At 44.2% G+C, this 20,463-nt stretch overlaps 2 protein-coding genes and 1 long non-coding RNA gene across 11 annotated transcripts in view; 1 reads left to right on the forward strand and 2 right to left on the reverse strand.

Annotated features, from left to right (window-relative positions):
• LOC125723828 (NACHT, LRR and PYD domains-containing protein 12-like) overlaps positions 1–20,463 on the reverse strand; it is a 189,832-nt gene that overhangs the window by 132,321 nt on the left and 37,048 nt on the right. The window contains exons 7-12 of one of the 9 annotated variants that reach the window (XR_007386981.1): positions 18,416–18,589; positions 17,416–17,589; positions 13,867–14,040; positions 13,706–13,752; positions 8,005–11,988; positions 6,992–7,875 (exon numbers count right to left, since the gene is read on the reverse strand). The exons of 7 other annotated variants lie outside the window; for them this stretch is intronic. Coding sequence is in view for 1 of the 2 variants with exons in the window: in XM_049000644.1 (XP_048856601.1) it covers positions 11,468–11,988; positions 13,706–13,752; positions 13,867–14,040; positions 17,416–17,589; positions 18,416–18,589 (1,090 nt within the window). In the remaining variant the exon portion in view is untranslated. Of the gene's footprint in view, positions 1–6,991; positions 11,989–13,705; positions 13,753–13,866; positions 14,041–17,415; positions 17,590–18,415; positions 18,590–20,463 lie in introns of those variants that run through there. One more of the 9 variants, XM_049000644.1, reaches the window with a different exon arrangement.
• Positions 1,347–2,166, forward strand: LOC125723884 (uncharacterized). Its single transcript, XR_007387013.1, has 3 exons — positions 1,347–1,758; positions 1,929–2,013; positions 2,099–2,166. It is a non-coding gene; the product is annotated as an uncharacterized LOC125723884 (long non-coding RNA).
• On the reverse strand, positions 1,706–6,353 carry LOC125723858 (GTPase IMAP family member 5-like). The gene is made up of 2 exons (XM_049000701.1): positions 6,317–6,353; positions 1,706–3,753 (listed from the first exon to the last, which is right to left on the reverse strand). The coding sequence occupies exons 1-2, from the start codon at positions 6,321–6,323 to the stop codon at positions 3,074–3,076; spliced, it is 687 nt and encodes a 228-aa protein (XP_048856658.1). The 5' UTR covers positions 6,324–6,353; the 3' UTR covers positions 1,706–3,073.

The raw sequence follows: 20,463 nt of genomic DNA on the forward strand, positions 1-20,463 counted from the left end.
GTCCCCCTCACCCGATAAAGTGAGAGACCGGGGATTCCGCTCCCTCCGCCCGCGATGACACCGGCGTCCCCCTCACCCGATAAAGTGAGAGACCGGGGATTCCGCTCCCTCCGCCCGCGCTGACATCGGCGTCCCCCTCACCCGATAAAGTGAGAGACCGGGGATTCCGTTCCCTCCGCCTGTACTGACATCGGCGTCCCCCTCACCCGATAAAGTGAGAGACCGGGGATTCCGCTCCCTCCGCCCGCGCTGACATCGGCGTCCCCCTCACCCGATAAAGTGAGAGACCGGGGATTCCGCTCCCTCCGCCTGTGCTGACATCGGCGTCCCCCTCACCCGATAAAGTGGGAGACCGGGGATTCCGCTCCCTCCGCCTGCTCTGACATCGGCGTCCCACTCACCCGATAAAGTGGGAGACCGGGGATTCCGCTCCCTCCGCCTGCTCTGACATCGGCGTCCCCCTCACCCGATAAAGTGAGAGACCGGGGATTCCACTCCCTCCGCCCGCGCTGACATCGGCGTCCCCCTCACCCGATAGAGTGAGAGACCGGGGATTCCGTTCCCTCCGCCTGTACTGACATCGGCGTCCCCCTCACCCGATAAAGTGAGAGACCGGGGATTCCGCTCCCTCCGCCCGCGCTGACATCGGCGTCCCCCTCACCCGATAGAGTGAGAGACCGGGGATACCGCTCCCTCCGCCTGTGCTGTTAAAACTCTTACGATGAGCAGCCACTCGTTTTTTCATGTCGACTTTAATGTCGGACCACTTCTTTTTAATTTCGGTCACCATGAAAATAGATAAAAACACTTTTTTAAAGAAAAAACTGACTCTGCCACGTTCTGCCGCTCCGTCAACTTTAGTGCTGATGCCACTAATTAAACCACCAAATAATATCACTTTTCTTTTCACAATTTCTGTTAACATGACCTCCACTTCAAACTCGCTGAAATACTTATTTTTCCCACGTGGTTTATCCATTGTTGTTTAAGAAAAACAGAACAAAGCAGGTATTTATACAGATTTACATATGCAAATATGCATAATTATGGGTGGGTCGGGAGGGTGGCTGTGGGCTCGTTCGCGTACGTAAAATATCACGTTCACTGGGATTTATACAGGGAATGTGCGTCGATCTGTGCTTACGCACAGTTTTATGCATCTGGATTTTTTGTAGCTTACGCACATTCCTAGTTTTGTCCGTACGCCATGTTTTAGTGTGAATTCTACGCACGTCGTTATACATGAGGCACCAGGCCTTTGAAAGGAAGAGTGATAAATACCAAGACCTTCTGCAGAGGGAAGGGATGACAGGCATAGCTGTTCCCCATTGAGGTCAGCTGTAGAGGATTCCCAGCATAGTCAATATGGAGAATGCTAACAGCCATAGGGATGGCAGGCATAGCTGTTCCCCATTGAGGTCAGCTGTAGAGGATTCACTGCACAGTCAGAATGGAGAATGCTAACAGCCATAGGGATGATAAGCATAGCTGTTCCCCATTGAAGTCGGCTGTAGAGGATTCCCTGCGCCGTCAGTATGGAGAATGCTCACAGCCATAGGGATGACAGGGATGGCTGTTCCCCATTGAGGTCGGCTGTAGAGGATTCCCAGCATAGTCAATATGGAGAATGCTAACAGACATAGGGATGACAGGGATTGCTGTTCCCCGTTGAGGTCGGCTGTAGAGGATTCCCTGCACAGTCAGTATGGAGAATGCTAACAGACATAGGGATGACAGGGATTGCTGTTCCCCGTTGAGGTCGGCTGTAGAGGATTCCCTGCACAGTCAGTATGGAGAATGCTCACAGACATAGGGATGACAGGGATTGCTGTTCCCCGTTGAGGTCGGCTGTAGAGGATTCCCTGCACAGTCAGTATGGAGAATGCTCACAGACATAGGGATGACAGGGATTGCTGTTCCCCGTTGAGGTCGGCTGTAGAGGATTCCCTGCACAGTCAGTATAGAGAATGCTAACAGACATAGGGATGACAGGGATTGCTGTTCCCCGTTGAGGTTGGCTGTAGAGGATTCCCTGCACAGTCAGTATGGAGAATGCTAACAGACATAGGGATGACAGGGATTGCTGTTCCCCGTTGAGGTTGGCTGTAGAGGATTCCCTGCACAGTCAGTATAGAGAATGCTCACAGCCATAGGGATGGCAGGGAAGGACAGAAAGGCAGCAGCTCACAGAATGGGGGAGGCAGCAGAAAGGGCTTCTTGCTGGTTATGGAGCAGGAGAGAGGAGGTAAGCTGGAAGCCAGGAGGGGAAGATGGGCAGTGACTTGGCCACCACTGCTGACCCACCATCAGGAGGGTGTTGTGGATAAGGGTCGAAACACCCAATGAACGATGGGTACTACCTGATGACATCAAACCCTCCTGGCCAAGGCTACATTCATTCAAGGTGAATGAAGGCAAGAAGCATCCTAGGATGTATATGCAATCTGCTAGGTGGATTTGAACAATCACAATTTCCCAGAATATCACAGGAACAGGGGTGGCACTTTCAATTACAAGTGTGTTTCCCAAACCATTAAGCAAGATTCTTTCTGAAAGTACTGCCGTCATTATATTATTCTGTGTTGTATTAATTTTACAACAAAAAAAAATCATCTCTCAGATGGGAGCTGTCCCCATTCTTCATGTAAGGGGCTCAAAGAGCTGTTTCATTCACAACTAACACTAGTCTGCGTGAGAGACAGAGAATGTGGAACTGATGCTTCATGATACATGATTCCACATCAAAACCTACCTGTTACACATGCACAATTTAAAGAGTCACCAGATCTTCAGAGTCGCTACTGAAGTTTTTTGTAAGGACTTTCCTTAGACCTGGCTAGTTTTTCGGTGGCATTTCACACTTCCTTCAGTGTAGATAACCCTGCCTGCCCTGCAACTTTTGCAGCTTCCTTGGCTGCACGGTTGGTATCAATGCATGTTTCTCCAGCTTTGACTCCTGCCATCCCAACTCTTACTGCTCCTGCTATGACATAAACTCTATAGTTGTCAGCAGCTGTTTAATCTGAAAGCTGTTACTCCTGTACTCTTCTTCATCCAGGTTTTCATCAAAGCATTAAGGTCTTTCTGACCCTTGGCCTGGTTCCTGATCAGAGGGTCTTTGCTGTAATACCTGGTTCTTCAAGTCTTCAAGTATCTGAACAGCTTGTGATTCCCCAGCTTCTCTCTTCTCTATCATCATTTTATTTAGTTGTTCCAGGAGATCTGCAGACTGAGCATTTTTATCTTTGTTTTTGTTCCACCACTTACCGTCAATGACATGGACTCGGTCTTCACACTTATCAAACAGTTCCTTCAGATCCTTGTTCTTCTCTACAAACTCTTTAATGCTCTTGTTTTTGTCAAGCTCATCACCATATGTGAAGAGGACAACCATGTGCTTCAGGGTTTCCTCCCCAAAGTACTGCAGTATCATCTTCACAGACTCTTCCTCCTCTTTGGTGAATCTTCCCACTCTCAGCACTAAGGCGTGTGGACCAGGAGCACACTCAGTGAGACAGGATATTATGGAATACTTCAGATCTTTCTCATCCCTGTCTGGGTCAAAGATCCTTGGTGTGTCAGTTACTGTAAATTTCCAGCCATTTATGTTTCCTTCTTCTGTTTGACAATCTTTTGTTACACTGTTAGGATCAGAGGAAACTCCAAACTTCTCTTCCCCCAGGATAACATTTCCTGTGCTGATCTTCCCAGATCCTGTTTTTCCCAAAAGCACAATTCTTATTTCAGAAGGTGCTTTGGGAGAGAAACACAATATCAGTTACCATGAATGTTATAGATTTGTGTCAGTTTGACTGAAGACTCACAGCAATGTGCTACGATCAAGCCTGTCAGCAGGTGGCTGTATGTGGTTATAATGAACACAAACATGTGATATTGCTGTGGAAATTCTCTAGCACAGGGGTGACCAATCTTATCCGCCGGTGTGGGTGCAGGTTTTTGGGATAACCTGTAAGTCAGCTGTTCAAACCCAGGTGTGAGGACTCTTCAGCCAATCACTCCTCTAATCAATAATATATTTAGGGAGTTGCAGCAAAAACCTGCACACACACACACCGGCCCTTTGCGGATAAGATTGGACACCCCTGCTCTAGCATGTCTTTAGCATCTCTTGCAATTACTTTGTGCTGTCAGCAGATGACAGTGCAGAGCCACACAAAGCATGAGCGCATGGGGAAGACAGAGTGAGAGGTACATATTTGCAATAACTCCTTTCATCACTGAACACAGGTTTCCTTATTCTGTTTAGCCAATGAAAAACCTAATTTCTGTATTTGTTTTTACCTGGGGGCGGCACGGAGCTGCAGTGGTTAGCACTGTTGCCTCACACCTCTGGGACCCGGTTTCGAATCTCCGCCTGGGTCACATGTGTGTGGAGTTTGCATGTTCTCCCCATGTCGTCGTGGGGTTTCCTCCGGGTACTCCGGTTTCCCCCCACAGTCCAAAAAATGCTGAGGCTAATTGGACTTGCTACATTGCCCATAGGAATGCATGTGAGAGTGCATGGTGTGTGAGTGTGCCCTGCGATGGGCTGGCCCCCCATCCTGGGTTGTTCCCTGCTTCGTGCCCATTGCTTCCAGGATAGGCTCCGGACCCCCCGCGACCCAGTAGGATAAGCGATTTGGAAAATGGATGGATGGATGGATGTTTTTACCTGAACAGAAAGGCACAGAAGCTCGGCTAAAATAATTGCAATTATCAGGTGGGATTCAGCTCTGCTGTTTCAGGGCAGGAAGTCATGCAGGAAGCCAGTGTGCAGGAAGTCATGCAGAAAGCAGCATGTCTATACCACCAACAATCACAGAGAAACAGAGAAACAGGATGTGCTGCAACTACACACAGCAAAGGCCTATATGGCTGTATGACTGAAGACCTATGATTTCAGTTTAGCTTACCCACAAGTTAGCACTTAACACCGTAATTATGGCTGCTGATGCTGCTGTATGTGCCATTTTTACCTACCGTGCCTGTCCATTAATGTATCAGTGCACTCTGACACCTGCACTCACTGCCTTCCTTCCCACATGTCTGGAGGGTGCCCGAGGGGGCACCTTCTGAGCTGCCATCAGGGTCTACAGAAGGGTGCCATCACAGATGTGACCTGCGATCTATGACAATGTCGGTGCAGCTTCCATCCTGCCACCCGACACAGGCCTATGTGGAGGACTGTCTCACTGATGGACTTTAACTAGGACCGGATCACAGTTTACACTTTGCTCTTAGCAAACAATCCGGCTACTTCTCTACCCTCATCCAGTAATGTTAGCATGGCCAGGGGGGTGGGGCTGCCAGTTGACCTTGGACCCCCCAGAGGTTTTTTTTCTCCCCACTTGGGAGTTTTTGGTTCCTCTCCTCCGCTGTCATCTGACTTTCTCTTTCATTTTTCCATTTTCACTGTTTCTGTGTTCTGTCGTTATCTCTGTTAAGGATGTTCCGCAACACACTCCTGTAAAGCGCATTGGGGCAACTTTGTTGTGAAAAGCGCTATATAAAAATAAATTGAATTGAATTGAAAAGTGTCCTTTACAGCCAGCAGAGCCCTTCAGAATAAGACCCTCAGTCACACCTCCGCCTCAGAGATTCATCAGCTGGTCTGAGTCCGGCTCACTGGATGTCAGTGTAGCTGATGCCCCAGTTACAGAATCTCTGACCATCAGAGTAAGACCCTCAGTCATACCTCCACCTCAGAGATTCATCAGCTGGTCTGAGTCCGGCTCAGTGGATGTCAGTGTAGCTGATGCCCCAGTTACAGAATCTCTGACCATCAGAGTAAGACCCTCAGTCACACCTCCACCTCAGAGGTTCATCAGCTGGTCTGAGTCCCGCTCACTGGATGTCAGTGTAGCTGATGCCCCAGTTACAGAATCTCTGACCATCAGAGTAAGACCCTCAGTCACACCTCCACCTCAGAGGTTCATCAGCTGGTCTGAGTCCCGCTCACTGGATGTCAGTGTAGCTGATGCCCCAGTTACAGAATCTCTGATCATCAGAGTAAGACCCTCAGTCACACCTCCACCTCAGAGATTCATCAGCTGGTCTGAGTCCCGCTCACTGGATGTCAGTGTAGTTGATGCCCCAGTTACAGAATCTCTGACCATCAGAGTAAGACCCTCAGTCACACCTCCACCTCAGAGGTTCATCAGCTGGTCTGAGTCCCGCTCACTGGATGTCAGTGTAGCTGATGCCCCAGTTACAGAATCTCTGACCATCAGTCACCGTGCTTCAGAGAGAGACAGACGGAGCACAGCTGGGAGGCCCAGACAGCAGAGCAGAAAAGCCAGTGTGGTAACTGACTCACCAGCCATGCTTTCCTATAGGTTGGAGTCCGAAGCTGCTTTGCACTGAGCGCCTATAACTGCAAGTGAATAAACCTGAAGGTTATGGTCTGTTTAAGACAAAAAGTCAGAGAACAAATAGGACAATTTGACTGGGCTGATTCACATAGAGCCTCACAATAGCAAAAACCTAGTAATGATTGTGGTAAATTTCATATATGTCAAACTTCTTCAAAAATTGTGCTGCAATATGTTAAAAATAATTTTAACTAAAATACTGTGTAATTTACAGATTATGTGAGCTCACTGCAAATATTTATACAACACAAAAACATTACAGTTTTTCTCAATTGCTTTGGCACATTTTTCGAAACAGTCTTAACATTCTCTAAACTGTGAGTGCAAATGTCACAACTGTTTGCAGGAACTTCAAAACTTTATAGCATGTCTGCAAAATGTAGTTACTCACCCAAAACATTTAATTCATGCTTCAAAACCTAGTTATTGTGTCAATAATTTGGCCAAGGCCACCAAAATCTAAAGTATTTTTGTCATTGTGTGAGCCACACTGGTCAAAATGTTTAGTTGTTTTTTCACCACAACAGTCAACCATGAAAATTAAGGGTTTAAACAAAAATCTCATATTTGTTGAGAAAAGTCAATAGTATGTAGAAAAGAAAAGAAAAAATCTATGAACATTTGTATTTGTACAGTGTTTATTTTTGTATTTCACGTGTATATACACAATACAAGTTTATTACTGTACATGTAAAGTAACTGACAAGAGTAACAAGATTTCACTTTACATTTCATATTTGTGTATTACCACAAATACACAAAAACAACAAATAACATTCATGGGGAAAAAAAAAACAAATTATTCTTGGTGGACATCTTGTCGCTCACGTTGGTCAGGCCAAAGATTTTCATCAACATCACATCTGATGTTTTCCATTGCCACACACCGTGGAAAAAATCTCCTTGAATGCCGCACCCATCCCCTGCAATGGTCAGCTGTGATGTCCTCACATGCAGCATTCATGGCATCCAACAAAGACATCTGATTTTGTGGTCTATGATCATACACTTTCCACCTCCATGCTGAAAACTTATCTATCTGAACTGATCTGAAAACTGCTGAAAACTCTTCTATTGGATTTAGGAACAGAGAGTATGGTGGAAGGAATTCCACTGTTATCCTTTCATGTGCAGCAAACCAGTCACTAACACTGTTGGTTCGGTGGAAACTGACATTATCCCAGACAACAACATAATTAGGCAAATGTGGTCTAACCAAACCACTTTCTTGTTCTGGAATCAGGTCTCTGTAAAGTGCATTTAGGAAGGCCAGGAGAAGTTGGGTATTATAGGGCCCAATGTGTGGAATATGTGTGCTCACACCGTTCTCTGAAATGGCAGCACACATTGTAATATTGGCCCCACGTTGGCCTGGTGTGTCAATTGTGGCTCGGTGTCCAATGAGATTGCGACCATGTCTCCGGCCTTTGGACAGATTAAACCCAGCCTCGTCCACAAAAACAAGAATGTGGGTCGTTTCACGTAGTTCTAACTCCATGATTCTCTATGAAGGAACACAGGAAAAAATGTAACAGTAAATGTATTTTCTTATGGGTTTCTGAAACTTACAGTAAAGTAATACAGGCATCTTAGAAATACAGGAAAACTCACTAAGTGCACACCAATGGTTTACCTGGACATACTGGTAGCGCGATGCCTTGACTCTTTCACTGTTCCTCTCAAATGGCACCTTATAGAGCTGTTTCATAGTCATCTGATGTCTTTCTAAAACTCTGTCTATGGTGGAAATGCTGACAGAATTAATATTTGCAAAGACCTCATTGTCATTTATGATTGCACTTTGGATCTCTCTTAGCCTGATGGAATTGTTGGCTATGACCATGTTGCAAATTTCTTGTTCTTGCAGTTGGTTAAATACTGCTGCTCTGCCACCAGCGCGAGGTTGTCGTGCAGTTCTATAGAATGAACAAATAGACTTGCATTTACCTTTACAATATTGTTGTTTATACTGTAAAAATACTTTACATACTGTAAAACAAAAAAATACATATGTACCTGTTTTCCCTACGAAAGGTTTGCACAATTGATGACACTGTGGACCTGTTTACATTAGGCTGTACTCTTCGACCAGCCTCTTCCATTGTAAAACCATGATTTATGACATGATCCACAAGTGTGGCTCTGATTTCATCAGAGACTCTGACTCTTCTATTTCCACCTCTTCCTCGATTATTTCTTCCTCTACCACCACCACGTATTCTTACACGCCTTCCAATTGCTCTTCCACGAGCATGTTGCTGCAGTTCAGCGTTGTGAACGTCCTCCATTCTCAAAACATTCTACAGCAGTGATTGTGCTGTGGGCAATCTACATATATATACTCCCAAAGTTGATTGGTTAAATGGTTAAATGGTTGAGTCATATTAGAGGTACTTTGCAATTAGATTGCGATTGCAATTACAGGGCATGTGCCAATGTAGCAGACATTACAAACAATGTCAATGTTAGATATATTTTAGAATATACATTCATGTATACTAATTATGATAATTGAATAGATCATTTTGAATGTGATGGCTTACACAATAAAAAATGTCTGAGAAGTTCTGAAGTGTTTGACAGTGTAAGTGAGAATCGACTCATCAGTTTTGATCAACAAGCCATATGCAATTATTTGTTGTCCAAACTGCAGACAGTTGTATGTACTCTTTGCACACATGTGCCAAAGCATTTGCAATTTGCTCAAATCAATAAGAAATTCCAATCTGATGTGAAAAAGATGCGAATTGTTCAGAGATCTGAACTTAATGTTTTGGGAAATAAAAAAATTATTTGAGAACTGAGCCAAAGCAATTGAGAAAAACTGTAACGAAGGAGGAGTTTCCCACATCTCAGATCACCAACCAAACCGTATGTTTAGTTACCTGACTGGTGTTGTCTATGGTTGTGAATGCGGCCACACATGTATATATAGAGCTTGGCCAGGGCTAGTACCATTGCAGTATGAACATGGAGGTACCTCGCCAAGTAAATGAACAAGGGCAACTTCCTGCTCAAGAAAGAGGAGGAGGAAGAAGAAGAGGAGGAGGAGTGAGGATGCGTGGTGGTGGAATAGGGGGAAGAGGCCGAGGAGCACGAAGACACCATGCTGTCCCCGATGAAATTCAGGCCACAATTATAGACCATGTTGTCAACCATCACCTCACAATGGCAGAGGCAGGTCGCCGAGTGCAGCCTAATGTGCCTCATTCTACAGTCTCCCCCATCATCCATACCTTTCGCAAGAAAAACAGGTATGTACTCAGTGGCCGTAATGTCATTGACCAGCGAGCCACGGTGGATGTCCCAGGCCAACGAGGGGGCAATTTACCAATGTGTGCTGCCATATCTGAGAATGGTGTGGCCACACACATCCCCAGTATAGGCCCATACAACACTGAAAAGCTCCTCATTTTCCGTCTTTATACTGATCTGGTCCCAGAAAATGAGAGAGGTCTCGAAGGGTCTCACCTACCACACTATGTGATCGTGTGGGACAATGTGAATTTCCACTGTGGCCTGCTTATCAGGGCCTGGTTCACTACCCATCCAAGAATGCTCATGGAGCTACAACCACCATACTCTCCTTTCCTCAATCGGATTGAGGAGTTTTTCTTCCGCTTGGAGGTGGAGAGTGTATGAACATTGGGCTCAAGACCAGAGGTCCCTGCTCCATACAATGGATGCTGCGTGCGAGGACATCACAGGGGATCAGTGTAGGGGATGGTTTAGACATTCGCACGGTTTCTTCCCTCGCTGCATCGCAAGGGAAAATATCCACTGCGATGTGGATGAAAATCTATGGCCAGACAGAAAGCAGTGTGTGGATGGTCAGGAGGATGAGGATGGTGGCCAGGAGGATGAGGATGGTGGCCAGGAGGATGAGGATGGTGGCCAGGAGAGGGAGGGTGGTGGCCAGGAGGATGAGGATGGTGGCCAGGAGAGGGAGGGTGGTGGCCAGGAGGATGAGGATGGTGGCCAGGAGGATGAGGATGGTGGCCAGGAGGATGAGGATGGTGGCCAGGAGAGGGAGGGTGGCGACAGCGAGCAGTGAAAGTCTTACTGTAGTTGTGAAACTTTATTTATAGCACTGTAGGCTAGATATACTTTTTCTTGTTTTTTGTTTGTGTTTATTTTTCATTCATGTACAGAATACTGTATACATCTTCTTTTTATGTACTCTAATGTATGGAAGTTACTTTATGTGTCTGAATAAAAATTGTTACAATTTCCTTGGCAGTATGAGTGCAGCGTGTGTGATGTCAAACTTTGGAGGCTGCTCTTACTGTAAAATCCTTTTTTTCAGTTTTATACATAATTGTACTCTGTTAGCTAGACCTCTGCCATAGTGACAAAACATCTAGGCATTTTGACTTGCAGTGCTCACACCATGCCAAAGGGACGATGCATTTTGGGGGCACTGACTCCTTATATGAGTAAGGAATTTAGTTTTGACACTGGGTAAACTGTTTTGGGAGAGATATGAGCTGTTGCAGCTGATCCATGGTGTTGTGCTGAACCATCCAGGTTATTTTGGCAAAAGCACTAAGTGAATGCAAAGGAGCCAAAGCAATTGAGAAAGATCTTTGAAATTTTGATGGTACTGACTCTTTATATGGGAAAGGAATCTAGTTTTGAAGCATGTGTGAACAGTTTTGGGAGAGATATGAACTTTTGCTAATGAGCTGTAATGTTGCGCAGAACTGTAAGACCGTTTGGCTAAATGATCTTATAGTTTTAAGAATGTAATTTCTGTTTCAAGAAATGAGCCAAACAAACTTAGAAAAACTGTAAAAAGTCAGTGAGGGATTGACTAGCTGTATGAGGTGTGCTAGTGGCCAAGTCAAAAAATACATGGCTGCACTGGACGGTCACTGCAAATACTAGGATGATTTTAGCAGAGGTTCCAAAATGGCGAAGCTGACACAGTTTGACAGGCATCATATCATAGTTTTACACCAACACGAGGATAATCTAGACATCATTTTCTTTGCCTGCCTAGACTTTTGCACAGTTTTATACATTTCAGAGTAAAAAGGATTATAAAGGTTAAAAAGCAGAGATTTTACCCTTTTGCCAGGAGAACCAGCAACACGTCAGAGTGACACTGAGGAGTCACTATAAATCCGAAACCCTGGATAGAGGGACTCAGTGAACGAGGAGGTGAATCTGTGCAGGGGGGTCAGTCCATCAGAGGAGACTCTGTAGAAGGACAGAGCACCAGCCCCCCAGTCCAGATACACTCCTACTCTGCGGGAGCCTGAGGGCTCTATGGGTATGAGAGTCTGTTTCTTATTGTGCCAGACAGAGTAACTGTTAGTATTACAGCACAGACTCCATGACTTGTCACTGTATCCAAGCCCACAGTCATAACTCCATCCTTTCCTCCTGATACCTTTATAAGTCACTCCTATCAGGACTGCATCTCCATCCCACTCAGCCTCCCAGTAACAACGGCCAGTCTGGCTCTCTCTGCACAGAACTTGGGGGCGGCTGTCAAATCTCTCTGGATGATCAGGATATGGCTGCTCTGCCCCCTCTGTCACATTCCTGTTCCCCCCTGACAGAGACAGGAATCTGTTTGCTGTTTTGGGGTCCAGCGTCAGCTGGCAGGAGTCTGTAGGCAGGAGGAAGAATTATTAATCCCATCAGGCAGCCTGTACTTTATGCTTCTGTTCGATATAAAAACAGCACAGCTTCCCCAAACGAAGCGGGAACTGAAGTTTATGAAACATAAGGAGGATGCGCAATAGCGGCGGGAATAGCCGCCAAAATGGGCACGAGCTAAACTAACAGCTTAATTAATTTAATTTAAAAATGACAAAGCAGCGACATTCATCAGACATATTCATCACAAGCATATTTACCACAAAACGGCACCAGAGATCAATACTAAAGTCAGCGTCATTCCTTCTAACCACTAAAGCCGACGCGTGCGACATGGTCTTTAATCACAGCAAAGCCGGTCTGAATGCATTTCACATGCATCGGCTTATTTCCGTGAAGCATGTCAGACTGTATCTACTGATCCGGAAGAAACACTGCAGTGTCAAGCGGGGCGGAATAGGTGCCGCGCAAAGCCGGCAAACTAATGATAATACCGTCTACAACCCATCAATAAAAGCGTATTAAACTACACAGATCGTGCTTCATGAAAAACAGGAAGGTTTTCATTAATTCAGAAAAATATTGCTCAAAAAGACGGGATTATTATCTCATTAACTCGGAAAAACAGAATTGATTTTTTTCAGATGAATGCAATACGCTTCCATAGAGAACCGCTTACCGCGCGCGTGACTGTAGATGCTGTGCCGCTGCCGCGAGGTGTGAGCCCCGCATCTCGCGCACGCGGCCGCTCTAATCTGTTAACATGGGCGCCGCAATGAAATTTGATATTTTCCGCCGCACATCCAATGTATCCAGGGTGCAAATTTCTTTTAACGCCGTGGATCAGGAGAACTTTTTAATATTCATGAACGAAGCCCTACATGATTGGCTGGCTGATTAATATTCATGAGGGGGCACTACCTGATTGATTAACATCGACATGTGCTGCCTGTTTCTCCTGCCAAAGGGGTGTCCAAATCCAGTCCTGGGGGGCCGGAGCCCTCTGTAGCTTAGTTCTTTCCCTGATCCACCATAAATGATTCAGCTCAAGAGCTGTGTGGTTATTAGCACAAGGAGATGAATCAGGTGTGTTAAATGAGGGGAAACCCAAAAATGTGCAGGACTCTGACCCTCCAGGACTGGATTTTGGCTCCCCTGGTTTAAGGGATTCAGTGACCAATCAGTAATATTCTCTCATGAATTTTAAGGAATGTTCCAGAACCACCCTGTAAAAATGCAAATTCAGATTTTGCACTTGAGGAGAGAGTCCGGTCTCACTGCCTACAGATGCCTCCTTAGGACAATACTAACGAATCTCACACAGAAAACACACTCACGGCATCCGCAAAAAGAACAAATGCAAAGGATTCTTTTTTTGTGAAATTAAATATGTATAACTAATTCAGAATATATTTAACCATCCTACACTCCCACACAAACACGAAGATAATACAAGCAGCTATAAAGCATTTGTAAAAAACATTTTTTAAAATGATTAAATGAACTGATAGTGTTTTTGGTGATGATTCTGATATTTTGTTTCTCGTTTGGATGTTGTCTAAAATGACATGAAACTCACCTAAACACAAACATGGAAAGCCATCTACACACAGTGCAAAAAGCCACACTCATCACAACAATTGTGTGAATACAACCATAATTAATATTATGTTTTAGTATTAATAGTATTAATGGTATTATTAATAAAAACATGCAAACACACTTACATTTCTGTAAGCCTGGTCTGGTCCTGCACTCTCCACCGTGATCCACGCTATAGGAGAAGCAGAATGACATAGTACTGCTGTATCCATTTATTAATTGGTGCCTCTTCTTCACATACATGCATAAGTATCTGTAGCGTGTCAGACACACACTCTGTACTCACTTCAGCTTCTCCAGTTTACAGCTGGGATCCTCCAGTACAGCAGAGAGCAGCTTCACTCCTGAGTCTCCTGGGTGATTGTAGCTCAGGTCCAGCTCTCTCAGGTGTGAGGAGTTTGACCTCAGAGCTGAAGCCAGGGAAGAACAGCCTTCTTCTGTGAATCTACAGCCTGACAGCCTGCAGAGAGACAGACAAAAATCCCCAATAAATAAGATCACCTCACCATTACAAGCATTACTTTTAAGCAAAAGTGACTCCTCTAATAAATATTTCAATAATCACGCAAAATTAACATCTTTTGAACGTTTTATAAGAACCTATACTTCTCAGAACAAGAACCAGATCCAGTTGATATAGAATCATTTTAAAATAATCTAGACTTACCCATATTAACCAATGAAACAGCAAATGCCCTTGATGCCAGAGGTGGAGATTTCAGGTCCAGAGAGTACAAATCCAGACCATGATTTTGTTTCAATCAAGCAGTTGAATATAAAGAGCCACAGTCACAGAGTACTTCACTCTGACACCCATTGTATCTCCTGACCTGTTGGTCCTACAGTCGAATTTCCCCCCCCCCCCACATTCAGGCAGCCTTGTCCTACCAACTTGCCAATTGGACTATGAAGCTCCGCCTCCTTAGATTTTTTTACTAATTTGCAAATCCTACTTTTTCCTTAAAGTCCTACCTTGTCCTACCAAATCAGACAAATGAGGTGTCAAATGAATCAGAACTCTCAACTGATCAATAATTAGTGAAAAAATTTGGACATTTGCCTATCCTACGGCTATTAGCCACACCCAAACAATGTCCAAATTTGGCCCGTTTTGGTCTGACTGCTATATCTTGGCCCAGCCTTATCCTACCTCTACCAAATTTGAAATCCTACCTTCCTACCCCATTCTGGGGACACGCTCCAAGGCGGGCCGTATTTCATCAATAGGGGGCGCTACAACTAAAAACTGCCGATATCTCCTGACTGCCTTGGCCAGTCTAAGTGAAATTTGGCAGATATGTACTAGGACCCAGCCTGAGGTCAGACAAGTACAATGGCAGTCATAAGTCCTAAAAGTTTGGCCGCCATCAGCCAATCAAAACCAAGCAGCCATTTGACAAGCTTAACAATGACCAATCCAGCCCAAATTTGCCTCGTACATTTGTCCTCCGACCATCAGCCCACCTTGTAAAGGACACCTCATTTGGCCAGATTGGGGTGTGACAGCATTTCTGCCTATTTCTCCAGAACTGCAGAGCCAAAAGTTGAAATTTATGGCCAGTCCAATTCACTATCTCATGACAAATCAACCAACATATAGAACTTGATTCTCCATCTTTGCATTTTTCCATGATTTATATAGGTCTGAAAACAGGTTTTTTCGTTAACCTTCTAGGATTTTCGCCCAACCTACATACATCTGGTACCATTCAAATCAGGAGACAGTCCTTTTAAAGATTTAGAAAAAAAACGGAAACTTTCCTTAAGGTACGGCCAGAAGACACACCCGTACTCTACTGGTGCCACGCCCATTTCAACCAGACAGCTATATCTCAGGCATGCTTCACCCAATAATTAGCAAATTTCTCTCACTAATGTAGGGCTGTACCCCAGACATAACCTCCAAATTTTTTGACTATCGGTCAAACAGGAGCGCTACGGCCACTGTTTATATATGTTTATACTACGGGACCGTTGAATGCTTGAATCTGATTGGCTGACGAACGTTCTGAGGTGTGCAATTATTTTCAGATAAACGCACGGCGAACGTAGTTCCAGGCAGCTCTCTTGACCGCATTACAGTTCCATATCACTTCGCATAGTTAACTGTAATAACGGAAATTAGCATACAGTACCTATACAGCACACAGGACTAACAAAAACAACAACATGACAGACGATTTTCCGAAAGTAAATTTTTATATTTACGGTGAATATGAAACTTTCAACAACTGGGCTGCAGCAGTATTAGTTAGCCTAGTGTACCAACTTAAAGGCTACACATGACATTTCTCACTAGCGAGGTAATAACAGCGCTGCATCTTAAAGCAGACTTACAGTTTAGAGATGGTGCTTCAGAACACTGTTGAGGGACACACAGAGGTAGCCTAATTCATACAAGCTCTCTCTCTCTCTGTTTCTCTTTCTCTGTGTCTCTGTCTCTCTCGCTCTCTTTCTAATAACTTCATTATTAACTGCATTAGTCTGCTATCAACGGCTCAAGCCTCCATTGCCAGCTTTAAAATGACGTTTTGGAACTAGCAAAAGAGTCGTTGGATGAGATGCGGAAGAAATAATCCTACTCACAATAGCGATTTAAGTAGAAAAACTGGACGAATCCCTTGAAATATATCATCTGATCGATGTCTTGAGGTGTGGCAACCGTAGTATAAGTGGAATAATTGACTCCGGACCGTTGAATTATTAGAAAATAATGCACACCCGAGGTGGTAATGCGGCCACGACGCGAAGCCCGTCGTCAATTATTCCTTACTTAAGACCCAGCTAGGGTAATTTAGCTAAAATGAGTTACCAGATCAGGTAGGAAGCTCTTTCCCTATCTCACCTCTCTTACCCAAAGCAGCATGTGGCTCAGTGGGCTAAACCTGTATGCTTGCAGTCAGAGGGTGGCCGATTCGAATCCAGCTTTGGTGGGTACTTGAGCTAGGTGTCCTGACAGGTGCCTGCTGGTGTCAGTCAGTCCTACAGTTCTCTGTTGTGCCTCTTCTCTTACCTGTCCGATCGTCCTGCACTTTGCACCATTCAGTCACTGCCTGCAGTTACTACTTTTTATTAATTATTATTATTACTGTTTGATTCATGTATTGTATGTTTCAATCTTTGCAGATATGTATGAAAGTGTGTCTGTGCATGGCCATCTCAGTCCCCTGACCTGAACCCCACTGAAAACCTGTGGGCTGAGCTGAAGAGGAGAGTGCACAAGAGAGGGCCGAGGACCCTGGGTGATCTGGAGAGATTCTGTAAAGAGGAATGGTCTCAGATGCCCTGCTCTGTATTCTCCAACCTTATAAAATGTTATAGGAGACTCAGTGCTGTTATACTGGCAAAGGGAGGCTGTACAGAGTATTAAAAGCAGGGCTGCCAATAATCGTGGCACATGTGTGTTTGTTGAAAATAATTATTTCTTAATTAAGGTTTTTTTTTGAATAAGTTAATTCCAATGAAAGGTTGGATTTTTCTCATTTTTTCAGTGTGAGATGAAGCTGCTTCGCCAAAAGGTGGATTTTTTTCTAACCATTTTTACAAATCTTTACAAGGGGCCAATAATTGTGGAGGGACTGTATATTGTTTATATACGACACTGTATTTGTACTAAATGGTGGTAAGTTAATCATGTCCTCTCTTCCTTTCAACATTCCACTTAGCGAGTCTAATGTTATTTTTTAAGTCAACCCCTAGACTTAGATACTCCTGCTTTATTTTGAAATCATTAGTTATTTTCTACCTTAGTATTTCCAGCGTACAGTGTGAAATACCCAGTAATACTCACCTCACTACCCCCAGTTTACAGTGTGGAATACCCAGTAAGACTGACCTCAGTATCTCCAGTTTGCAGTGTAAATCCCCCAGTCCAGCAGAGAGCAGCTTCACTCCTGAGTCCTGTAGGTCATTGTCACTCAGATCCAGCTCTCTCAGGGGTGAGGAGTTTGATCTGAGAGCTGAAGCCAGTGCCTCACAGCATTTCTCTGTGAGTTCACACTGACCCACCCTTAAAAAAATTAAACACTTTTAAATCCACTTTTTACACTGCAGCACTGTATTCAAATGAGGAGAATAGGGACCATAACATAATGGATTTTCAGAAAACAATTAAATTACTAAAAATCATTTTAACAATCATTCCGATTCAGTTTTGTGTCTATTATTTTTTTGTCTATAACACGTTAAAGTCAGCATATTTAACTGTAACAGCCTTCTTCTGCAACTCTACAGCCTGACAACCTGCAGGGAGAGAGACAGAAACTCCCCAGTAAATAATATCACCTAACCATTACAATTATTAAATAAATGTGACTGTTTTAATACAAGGGTGGCATGGTGGTGCAGTGGTTAGCACTGTTGCCTCACACCTCTGGGACCTGGGTTCTACGCCTGGGTCACATGTGTGTGGAGTTTGCATGTTCTCCCCATGTCGTCGTGGGGTTTCCTCCAGGTACTCCGGTTTCCCCGCCACAGTCCAAAAACATGCTGAGGCTAATTGGAGTTGCTAAATTGCCCGTAGTTGTGCATGCGTGAGTGAATGGTGTGTGAGTGTGCCCTGCGATGGGCTGGCCCCCCATCCTGGGTTATTTCATGCCTCGTGCCCATTGCTTCCGGGATAGGCAACCCAGTAGGATAAGCGGTTTGGAAAATGGATGGATGGATGCTCTAATAAATATTTCAAGAATTACAGTTTAGTGTCTAAGACAAGGCAGGCCCCCTCCTCCCTTTCCCTTAGCTAATTGCTCACTATCTCCTCTTTATAGTGTGGAATACCCAGTAATACTGACCTCAGTATCTGCAGTTCAGAGTGTAGAATACCCAGTATTACTGACCTCAATATCTCCAGTTTACAGTGTAAATCCCCCAGTGCAGCAGAGAGCAGCTTCACTCCTGAATCCTTCAGGTTATTGTCACTCAGGTCCAGCTCTCTCAGGGGGGAAGAGTTTGATCTGAGAGCTGAAGACAGCACTTCACAGTGTTTATCTATGAGATCACAGCTGTTCAGCCTGAAACAGAAAACACTTTAAGACACAGACATATACACATCCTACACATTAGTAAAATTCAAAGCATTACAATAAGCATTTGTTTTCAGTATAATTAGCAGCACAGCTTACACTTCAAAATGAACTATAGTCTGCAGAGTGTTCTGTGTGTCCTGACAATCTGCTGCAGTCATTTTCCTTTTTCCATTTCCTTTTTCTCCCTGTATTGTTATACCTGAGAACATGTCAAATCACCAATTACATCTGGGTGATATGACGATATTATAGGTAAGAATTTCACAAGCATTGTCCCTTGCAATAACCATACGTTCGCCATTCTTGTAAGTTCAGTATTGTCACATCACCAACTTCTATCTCTGAGTCAGCAGCCAGAATGTCAGCCATTCAAGTGCAGCTTTCTGGTGGGAATTTCGAGGTACACACGATCCTCGTGTGTGCCACACCCCCTCATCATCCACGTGTGCTTCTTCGATTGTCCTCAGCTGTTTCCTGTTATTTTTGGCTTGTCTTGTGTATTTAGTCCGCGTCTGAGTCCGTCTTCCCCATACTTGTCATTAATGTTAGTTAATGTTAGTTACTCTTGGTTTGTAGCCGTCTGCCCTGTCTCGCCCGTTCCCTAATAAACCCCGAATTCCCTGCCTGTTTGCCTGCCTGCCTTGTCTTTCCCCGCTTCCTGCTCGCCCGTCCAACCTGAACCTGACATTATTTATATAGCCTGTTTTAACCACAGCGTTCATAAAATGTTTTGCAAACATTTAAAAAGAATAAAAAGAAATTTAAATAAGCACAGAATAAATAACAATTAGTGCAAAAGAAATAAAAATAGAGTAAAAATGTTTTAAAACATAAAATAAAAAATAAACGCAGCATCCGCAAAGCCACCAGCATTGTGGATGACCCCACACACCCCTCACACACACTCTTCTCCCTCCTCCCGTCTGGCAAAAGGATCCGTAGCATACGGGCCTCCACTGGCAGAACGGGGAACAGCTTCTTCCCTCAGGCCATCAGACTCCTGATCAGTGCTCTGATAAGTATTGCCAACTATTTTCAATGGAAAGTAGCTAAAATCTGCTCGAAAAGTCGCCAAATGTCACTAGATGACGTCATGCGTATATTTGCATATTGATGACGTAATTATGTCGTATTTGCATTCTGCGTGTTTTCCCTAATCCTTCCTCACGTGTCCAATATAAAACTGTCATCAATTACGTTACATATTTTCTGTCAGACAACACAACGGAACTGATTAACCAGCAGTTACATCCTCTGCAATGAAATGATAAGAAAAAATAAATAAATAAGAAAAAATAAGAAGAAACGGTCAAATTAAATAGTTTTATTTCAAGCAAAGGAGAAGCAGGTAAGTGATTGATCCGTGGCAACACCATTTGCACATGCGCAGCTCATTCACATCTATGTCAGCTGCCGTGCGTCACGGGAATATGCTGCTCCTTTCAGCCGGAGCTAGTGCTCACAGACTGCTGTGAGCATCACTCTGTAGGCCAAGAGATCTGAACCAGCGACCTTCCACTCATGGACACAGAGTCCGAACCCAAAGAGTCACGCACCACACCCAGTATTTACAGAAATGCTTCCTACAGCATCCAGAACTGAAAGGAATATGAGTGGTTTTTCCACTATTAGTGAAAACCGGACCATTCTGTATGATGCAGTATCTTTGGTTATTTGTTACACAAAGGATGCTCGTGGAAATCTTGTCTTTTTGTTTTTACTACATCACTACCTTCAGTTAATATAAACTAGATTAAAAAGGAACATTGCTGATAAAAGAGGGGAAATAAATTACATATATACATATTCATTTTATATTTTAAACAATGTTTATCTATGTCTGCCGGACTAGATGTGTC

The sequence above is a fragment of the Brienomyrus brachyistius genome, unplaced genomic scaffold, assembly GCF_023856365.1.
Source record: "Brienomyrus brachyistius isolate T26 unplaced genomic scaffold, BBRACH_0.4 scaffold52, whole genome shotgun sequence".
Classification (NCBI taxonomy): Eukaryota; Metazoa; Chordata; class Actinopteri; order Osteoglossiformes; family Mormyridae; genus Brienomyrus; species Brienomyrus brachyistius.